Source organism: Mastomys coucha, unplaced genomic scaffold (genome assembly GCF_008632895.1).
Source record: "Mastomys coucha isolate ucsf_1 unplaced genomic scaffold, UCSF_Mcou_1 pScaffold19, whole genome shotgun sequence".
NCBI classification, from domain to species: Eukaryota; Metazoa; Chordata; class Mammalia; order Rodentia; family Muridae; genus Mastomys; species Mastomys coucha.
This window is the reverse complement of record NW_022196901.1, coordinates 15,334,494-15,344,375: the sequence shown is the minus strand read 5'-3', so window position 1 is coordinate 15,344,375 and position 9,882 is coordinate 15,334,494. Positions and strand designations below refer to the sequence as shown.

Genomic DNA, 9,882 nt, shown 5'->3' with positions numbered 1-9,882 from the left:
GGGCACACATGGCACATATGGCACAGGGGCACACATGGCACATATGGCACAGGGGCACACATGGCACAGGAGCACACATGGCACAGGGGCACACATGGCACAGAAACACACATGGCACAGGGGCACACATGGAGGAAGATTTTCCAGAGTTACTTCTCTCCTTTCCCTGTGAGCTCCAGAGCGGCTAGGCTTGTAAGGCACTTCCACCTACTGAACCATACCATCTCCTCAGTCTTGGGAAATCTACTTCCATTTTTGGGAGATCAAAAGTTGTTTTGTGGCCTTAGGTTTTTCCAGATGAAGTTACTTTCTAGGAATTAGTTTCCCCATCCCATCTCCCACCCTCGATGCCCCCAAAGAGTCATGGGAGGTGGGGTTCCATCAAACCCTTCTCAAAGCCCTCAGGACAACCAGGCTCTACTGGAACTTACTGTTAATCTTCCCCAGCTGTGGAGAAGGACTCTGAGCTGCTGCAGAGTCCTCGATGGTTGCATCTCATGGGTAGCACATTCCAGAAGGCCCAGCAAGAGTTCTGTTTAATTCTAGGGTGTTACCCTACTGTTTATACACAAATGTTTACAACCATAGCTATTATTACGAATAATAATCATAATCACTATATATTTAATTAGGGCCCTGCATGAACTAGATGTGCTTCTTAGCCTATTGTTGGACAGAGAGTCCTCATTTCTTGTGGTTTTCTAGGCACTCTCTAGGACTATGTTGTCTGAAGAAGTCTGTTCAATCCTGTTACTAGTAGGGATACCATTTGGTTATTTTGCTGTGAGTTTGTCTTAAACAAAAACTAAAACAAACAAAACAAAACAAAACAAAACAAAGAACCCAAACAAAACAAGACAAAAAAGCTAAATAAGGGTGGAAAAGATATAAGTTGGGATATGAACTTACTTTACACACTGGGGGAAACTTACTAAGACAATAAACTTCCAAATAATACTCAGATCCCACACAAGCGTCAGTCAACTGGACTGAATTGCAGCAAACCTGCCCTGCTGCAGGAATGCTGGGCGGGCTGCTGGCGGAGTCTGGTGTTGGCAAATGTTTCCGAAGCTTTCCAGGTGAGCCACAGGCTCCCTCCCTCCCTGTAGGAGACGCTGCTCCCACCTGAGCCTCAGGCTTCCCTGCCTGGAGTCTGCAGGCAACACTGCTTCCATCCGAGCCTCAGGCTTCTTTCTCTGCCTCGGGTCTGGCTGGTTCCAAGGCAGCCTTTGGGTAAATTGGTAGGCTGGAGGCAGCTGCAGCCTGCAGGTGGCTTGTCGGGGTTGTGCTTTTTAGTCTTCTTGTTCACTGGTTCTTAAAAGTGTAAATTAACCATGTTAACCTTAAAAACAAGACAAAACTTCACAATCTCAAATAGTGCTTGATTTCATACTTCCTGCTCCTCTTCTTGGAAACTGATGTATGATCTTTTAAATAAAGGAAATAGTATTGGAATGAAAGATTGACAGGTTTGGAATGAAAGGTCTCTCATTAACATAATATGGGAAAGTCCTTGCAGCAGTAGTGGATCACAAACTACGTGACTAACCCCCATGCGGAACATTCTCCCATACAAGGTAAAACCCATAATCAGCCATTGGTTTTGGATTTAAATACTGCTGCTATATATGTTGATACTGTAACTCTTTCCACAAAAGGGTTTAAGGTATCAATGTAGTAACCAGCAGAAACACATGGCCAAGTCCTAAGTGATATAAGCAAAAGACAGTGCTAACTGGATACTTTCAGTTTACTTGAGTTAAAAAGAAAAAAACCCAAAAAACCAAAACAGTCTTTCCAGGTATTGCCAGAGCATCCATATTCAAGTCTCAAAGGAGTTCTATTTTGGTCATTAAACTTATATTTTAGAAATCTATGAAAAAAAAAGCAGCTTTAAAAAGTCGGGATGGGTGGGTGACAGTGGCGGGGGTCAGGAAGTGGTGGCATGTGCCTTTAATCCCAGCACTGGGAAACAGAGGATCTCTGTGAGTTCAAGGCCAGCCTGATCAACAGACTGAGTTTCAGGACAGCCAGGGCTATACAGAGAAAACATGGCTTGAAAAACAAAACCAACTAACCAAATAAATTAATAACAATAATAATAATACCCCTAGTCCTTACTAAATTAAAATTAACACACAGTTTATATAGCTGGAAAAAGAAAAGATTTTTGGATATATATTTTATTTGACAGTGTTTTAGAATATCATACAGTAAACAAGATTTCTGTAAAAGTTAATTTATCCATAGTGGTGCGTTTCATAAAAATAGTTGCTCACTTACAGTCTTTCTGTGACTATTAATACATGGAATTATATTTATAGAGATACAGCTGTACAGGTAAATTCACAGCTAACACTACACAGAAATATTATTTGGAATGAGATTTAGATGATGTGCTGTCTTCACGGGTTATGGATTACAGCCGCATAAAGCAATTACTGCACAAGCAGTAGCTGTGAACTGTGCAAATTAGAGTTTATGCAAGGGGAATCTTCACTTTTCTCCTTTTGTAACATGGAAAGTAAAGGTCAGAGGATACAGTACCGGACGTGCAGCTACACTACAGAAGCATTGTCCAAACCCAGAGGCAATAAACTAATGGCAAACTATACTGGATTTCTAGTCCAGGGGAGAAAGACAAATTGAGATTAAACCAAAAGTATAAACCGCTACACGTGTTTGTGCTTTTGTTTATGATGAATGTGTTTCATTTTGGAAATTACTTTTAGAAGCTGCAATACCCTTCACATGAGGCTTTTGACCATATTGGCTTCTGGAACAACTATCTTTTATATCTGATGGAAATGAAACTAGGTAGTGCCCAGAGAGTGGGGAGATTCATTTGAGACAGCAGTTTCGTGTGATGGCGAGAGAGATCTTCGGAGAGATGGACCGGGCCTCCCTTTTACTCAAGTACAGAGGGACAACTCTTACTTGTGTGGAAACTTGTGTAAGGGGCAGAATATGGGAGGGGTTGAAGCCTCAGTTGTACAAAACATATTCGTGACAAAATGCCTTCAGACACTGTCTTTTAATATGTGCAGCTACAATAAATACCAGTGTATAGCTGACTGAAGTTAACGGTTGACAGTTTTTACTACAGGGACAATCGCTGACCTGCGATGGTAACCCGGGAACAGAAAGGCGCATCTAGATTGTTAGTGTAACAAAAAGCATTAGCAAATAGGAGGCGAAAGCGAACCAGATGGAAACAGAAGGGAGGGCGAATAAGGAAAGCAGAGAGGAATGCCAAAGGACTCATGTTCTTTAATGAAAATAAATTAGTTATCATAATGCTTTCAATATTAGAGATTCTAATTTGAGAAATATAGGACAAATACTTTGTCAAAGTGCAAATGAAGAGCTTTAAAATAAGACAATCAAATAGGTAAAATAGAAGATTGCTAACAGAGCAGCTACGTATCTCCGAGTGCCTGGGACGACAGGGAAGCCTTTTGAGGAAGGAACTGCAGCGCAGTCAATCTCGAGTAAACAGATTATGGTCTTTTGATTATCAAACTCATTATTTTTGAGGAAAACCAATTGAGATCTACGAGCTAACCTGCAAAATTCTGACTTACGGCAAACTGTTCCCTAGGATACAATTTTTAAAACCTTTTTTTCCCTACTACTGAAAATGTACAGAAATGTGACTTGACCACAGAAATGGCAGTAAAAAAAGGCATCACACCAATGAATTCACTAGGTTTCTAACTCATCCTGCAGTAGGCAGGGAACGATGCTGCTAATACCTTCGGTGGACGCCGAAAGGGGAGCCATGGAAACGTAGCATGGGAGAACAGTTCTGGATGTTTCAAAGAAACCTTTAACCCCTGTCTAGATATGTCAAGAACGATTTATTTACAACACTTTAGATCAATTAAAAGATATAATCTTGTCTCAGTTTCCGCTTGCTCCGTGCAGTTTGATTTTTTTTTAAGGCGATATTCCAGTTTGTGATTGCTCTGAACTTGTCCAGTTTCTTGATATAAAGTTTGGATGACATCCAAATCTTTCATGCAGTGGGGGGAACTTTTTTCTTTTTCTCTTTTTGAAACTAAAGCTACACTGCACTGTCTGTGATGTTTGCGTGGTTTTGGTTCTTCCGTAGCTGCCAAAGCTCCCACCATGGAACCGGGGGCTTTAGGATCAGTTTAGGTCGGCCTGCGCGCACGCCGAGCCGTGCCGCCTACGAGCGTCGCCGCACACCGGTGCTCCCGGGCCTCGGCGCCTCGTGTAGATCTATGCGTGTGACAGTGGAAATAAATTAAAACGCCGCGACACGGAACCCAGGAAGATCGGCCTGCGTGGAGGCGGGTGGGGGCCCCCCCGCTTTGGGGCTCATCTGCCCGCGGCCGAGGCGCCAGGCTGCAGGGCGCCCGGCAGCTTGTCGGAGCCCGGCACCTTCCAGGGCCCCGGCGCCACCGCCGCCTTGCGCGCTGGGCCGCCCCCCGCGGGCCGAGCAGCGGGTCGGGCCCCCGAGCGCACGCCCACCTTGGCCTCGGCCTCCCGCGCGCCCGCGGCCCCGAGGCCCTCGCGCCGGCAGCGCAGCGCCTCCTTTCCGTCGGCCGCCTCCGAGGCGGGCCTGCCGGCCTCGGGCCGCCCCTGGCCGCCGGGCACCTCCTCCAGCCTGGGCCGCGCGCTGCGCTGCGGGCTCGCCGAGCGCTCCCTCTGCTCCCCCAGGCGCTGCTTCTTCTGGCCGCCGGCCGAAAGCTCCTTTGGTTTCCTAACGTCGTGTTCCCTTTGGATATCCCAAGTTGGGTCTGGGCCTATCTGGTGGGAAGGGTCGGAGGGTGGGGCTGGATGTGATGGAGAGAATGGAGAGAGGATGTCTTCGAGGGAGACGCCTACTTCCGGCAGGCCTGGGGCGGCGGCAGCGGCAGCACTCCAGGCGTGGGGTTCGTCTGCGGACGGGAAGCACAGGCGTTAGGGCGCGCCGCGTCCCCGCGCTCCAGCTACCCCCGCCCCCCATGTCGGGGACCCGGGCTGGCAGCCAGGCGGCCGCTCTCAAGGGCCCCGCCAACACCCCCAACTGCCCAGAGGGCAGCCAGCCGCGCCCAGGGGTTTCGTTCCCTCACCCGACCCGGGGCCTCCATTGCACAAGAGTTCAAGGCACAGCTCGGGCCTAATCCCTCTGCCTCAGTCTTGCTCTTAACTTCTGAGGTCAGGCCTAGCACGGACACTCAATAAGTCAGTGGTTCTCAGACTTCACGGTGGTTATGAAAATACAAGTGGCCCAGCGACCCAGGCCAGCAGGTCCCAGCAGTAAAGGGACCAGGCGCTTCTCGGTGTGTTTAGCCGGCCTTATGCGATTCTGGGGAGGTGGTTAACAGCCAGGATCTGAGCCCTCCTCCACGGAGTTGGGAGAGTGACTTTCTCAACCGTTAGGTGTCGCTCAAAGCATGATTCTCAGAAGCTGCCTAATACTCTTGGGATTTGGACTGATTCATCTGAAAACTATCATTGCTCTCTTGCCCTAAAAAGAAAATCATTGTCTTTGATTTTTTTTTTGTGGTTTTCAAATGGGTGGCTTCTAGATTAAGATAAATGGAACTAGAAAGCCTAGATTTACGTCTATGGAGGATTTACTATGTTTACTTCCAAGTTACTATGTTTACTTTCCAAAAATTACATAAATTATATATAAAAATTATATATATATATACATCTATCTATCTATCTATCTATCTATCTATCTATCTATCTATCTATCTATCTATCTATCTATCTATCTCACTGGCCAGAAACCAAGTAGGGGGTAGCTGTGTTAGGATTCAATGAGTTAGTTATGATCACGAACAAAAACATTACCCTGGAATTTTCTTACCCCAAGGCAAAACAAAGCAGGGAAATCCAATACAGGAACCCTTGATATTTGTGAGGAAAATGTCTCATGACCTTTGAAAATCTCCAGTTTTATAATATTTCAGAATGTTATTTTCTCTAAGGAACTGGTATATGAGCGGGACACAAGCCACATTTATTTCTGTTGAATTCTGGGTGGCTGGTGGTTCTTTTCCGCTAGGAGCTAGGAGCCTCCCCCTAAGCACCCCCATCGGGCCTAAGATTGATCACATTTCTGGTCTCTAACAGGGGTCAGTGATCTTGAGTCTATCCAGTCCATGGATACCAGGAGTCTGCTTTCTTTTAACGTTGAGAATTTGTATCTGTACTTCTCATGGTGACTGAGATGAGGAGAACAAGAGGCCAGTGAGGTTGCTCTTTTCCTCAACAGTTCTGGCTGCCTTTAAAAGCTCAGATTAGTTGTACACACATTCTCCTTTGCTGTGAGATCTGAATAGATTACTCTGGGTACAGCATTATCTTCCTTCGCTCCATAAACGGATGCCCATGAATCTTTTCACATTGGAAACCAAGTATCCTTGGTTACCTTAGGAATAATCTGGAATTAGTGGATGTGTTCAGTGAAAACTCCTACTGTGGGCTACAGTTAAAAATCAAACTAGCATTCGATAGAAAGTGGCAACTTGCCAGTATAGGAAAATATTGCTTTCAACAGTTAAAGACACATTCAAAAGACCTAGGGGAGTTTGTGCAACAGGAATTTCTGCCCAGGACCATGGTAATGGCGGTTCACTTGTTAATAGCTCTTCCTCCCACCATTATATCACATATGGCTGAGTCGATTAGCTGGCCTTAAATCACTTCTGAGACACAGGCAGAAGGCAGGGAGAGGGTTAGCTTGACCAAAATTATAGAACAGGCACCTTAGAGTAACATTTTGGGTTTCTTTACCCTTTCTACTGAGTGAGAAAATTGTCCCAGCCTATTGACATGCAAATAAGATTAAAACAAGTGAAACAGACCTTAATGGCCACCCTGTCTAAAGGGGATTGGCCTCAACTCCCAACAGGGTACTTAGCATTTGTTCCTCAAAATCTTATCAAGCACATGTGTGGTACTGAACAGGAGAGCTCCCGTCAGACCATGAAAAAGATTAACTCACACATGGAAGTAGCTGCCACTGGTCTGGCCTGGAATTGTCTCTGAAGCCTTATTCTTTGTCCTTCTCCTCTTTCCTATCTCCAGTCACTCTTTATGATAAGCTAGAAGACAGGCTTATCTACAAATACAAATCTTACTATAAAAAGATTTTTTTCAAAAGAGATTTTAATAGGCAACTAAATACTTTTTTTTTTTTTTTAAGATTTATTTATTTTAGTTATGAGTACACTGTTGCTGTCTTCAGACACCCCAGAAGAGGGCATCAGATGCAATTACAGATGGGAATTGAACTCAGGACCTCTGGAAGAGCAGCTGGTGCTCTTAACCACTGAGCCATCTCTCCAGCCCGCAACTAAATACTTAACTGAAGGAGAAATGAAAAGTTTTTGTGTTCTAAGCTACCGCCTATTAAAAAATATCAACCAGAAATTAAAATTAACTTTGCATAGAGTAAAATATTTTAGAGATAGAAATCCATATACGTGTATATTTTTAATTTCTATATAAAGATACTCTATGGTTCTGTGCTGGATGTACAGTGCCCACACAGGCAGGGGCTTACGGAGCTCCACAAGGCACCTCAGTGGGCAGCCCTTCTTTCATACACCTTGTCCAGTCACCACTGCATCAGGTGACATGAACTAGGGCCAGGAAGAACCTTCTCCAATCTTTCAAATGCTAATGTTCATGACATTATGATTTATAGAGAAAGAATTATTCAAACTTAGTTCTGATTCCTTTGGCCATTTTTTCTGTTTTCTCTCCTTCATTCTTTTCTTTCTTGTACCTGGGCACAGGCTAAAGAGTGTGATCATGGGCATGGCACAGGCCAAGATGTGTGGTCCTGGACTCTGCATTGGCTGAGGTGTATGGTCATGGGCGTGGCACAGGCTGAGATGTGTGATTATGCGCATTATGAAGAGGTTGAGAAAGATTGCTCCACAATATCGCCTCTTCGATGTTCTAACTGGAACTATAGCAGAGATGCATCCTACGACATTGAAATGAGCCACAGGTTGGCTGCTGGGATTTCTGCAGCCCCTCTGTGCAAACAATATCCCAGGCACAGTGGCTAAAACTGAACTGGCCTCATTAGTGTTCCCTCTTCCACCTCACTGAACCTAGTGAGACTTCAGTGTCAACTCCAGAGGGTACCTCTGTGTATGAGGGTACCTTCATACAACACGGCTGAGTATTTCCATAAACAGGCTGGACTTGGAGTTTCATGCCAGCTAGTCTCCTGTTCTCCACCCTCCCCATCTTTTCCAACCTCATCAGGGACTTAGTCTTAGGCAGTCTTTCCTCCCCATAGCATCTCCTGGGTGTTCTCTCACTTGTAAAGCTCGATCAAAAGTGTTCCTGTTGAGCTCTATCCTCCCCAATGGCTCTATCCCAGTTCCTCCATCTGCCTTCTTGATATCTCTCCTTGAAAAATGCACTGTCACCTTCCGATGTCTCAACTAAAAACCAGGAACCTTCCCTCCAAGCTCCTTTCCACCCCTCCTCGGTGTCTCACCTTGGTGGATGGAATTGTCATCACATGGTGTCACCTTAGGTCCCCAATTTTCTTGAATCTCACAAACACAAGGCATCTATTTAGTCCTGTCTTCAGACATACATAGGTTCTATCCACGTACTGCACTTTCACCTTCAGATACAGGGCAGCCCCTGAGAGGATGCAGCTAATGTAGGATGAACAGGACCACCATGTTTAAAAGGAGGCCCATGTGGACATCTTCCCTTGGGGAGACTATAAAAGTTCTAAATTCTAAAAACCAATTTAAGCACTGTTCAAAGAAGTATAGTAATCCCTTGTACCTGACTGTGCAAGGGATTGGCTTGGCATGAGGAACATTGTTTTAGACGGAGGAGCTGCAGAAATCATTGTCATCTGAGCTGCTGCCATAAGCCACTCTCTGCTTCCATGCTTGAGTTCCGCCAGAGTCTCCACAGAACATCTGTGACAGAATCTTTGATAAACAAATTCTCATCTAAACCTTCTTCAGTGGATTTCCACTGCTTTTATATTAAAACTCAAAATGATTAGCTGGTCTACAAGAGCCTGCAGGATCTAGGTCCTGACATTCTCACTAGCTTCACCTCCATTCTCCCCCTTGCTCCTCTATCCAAGTTGCTCTCTGCTCAGTTCTTCAACTCTGGGAGCTCACTCTGGGATGCCACTGTCAGCTGCCCTGCTTGCTGCCGAAGGCACTCCTAGCTGCTCACATAGGGGGTAGGGGGTGTCTACTTTACCCTTCCCAGCTCTTGAATATTGTTCCAGAGAGTTCCAATATATAGTAAGCAGGACTCTCCAATGTCATCCTGCTTACTACATCCTCATAGTATTTCCATATTTCTGCTATTTACTTGATAGACATCAGTCCAAAATACTAGTTCTATGTTTCACAAAGACAGTGACCACACTGGTCTTGTTTATCATGGTGGACCTTAAAAACCAGGACAGAACTTGACACAAAAAATGATTGCTTGATGAATATTTGATAAGTGAATGAAAATCTGTTCCACGAATAGAAATGGAAGGCCTGACACCACTTCAGAGCAGATTTTCATTTAAAGTCTAGTTTCTCAGAAGTGAGTTTGTGTCTGTTTCTGAGAGGAAAGAAGGTGGTTACTTGAGACTGTCAGAAAATAGGTCTGGGGAGGGTGGGAGAGTGATGCGAGAAGAGGGAAGGAAGCAACAGAGAGCATGCTGGGAACAGTTCTCCCTCTCCTGGTGGCTGATCAGGAGGGAGAGGAGTGGACAAGCTCTGGTGCCACGGGCAGGGTCAGTTCCCTTGAGATTTTGTAGATGTCTTTTCCTCATTAATTTTACTAATTGCTGGAAAGTTTCATCCCTGTGGCCACTGACCACTATGCTGTGGAATGTTCTGAAGAGGACCACCGATAAAATAG

The 9,882-nt window shown here is 45.2% G+C and overlaps 1 protein-coding gene across 13 annotated transcripts in view; it reads right to left on the bottom strand.

Moving 5' to 3' along the window:
• Positions 1-2,167: 2,167 nt before the first annotated feature.
• The window catches only part of Magi2 (membrane associated guanylate kinase, WW and PDZ domain containing 2), a 1,461,753-nt gene continuing 1,454,038 nt past the window's right edge, over positions 2,168-9,882 (bottom strand). For 11 of the 13 annotated variants that reach the window (XM_031380053.1, XM_031380052.1, XM_031380051.1 and 8 more), the window contains one exon: positions 2,168-4,907. In XM_031380053.1, coding sequence (XP_031235913.1) covers positions 4,345-4,907 — 563 coding nt within the window. In that variant the 3' untranslated portion in view covers positions 2,168-4,344. The remainder of the gene's footprint in view (positions 4,908-9,882) is intronic. The other 2 variants (XM_031380058.1, XM_031380059.1) reach the window with 1 other exon arrangement.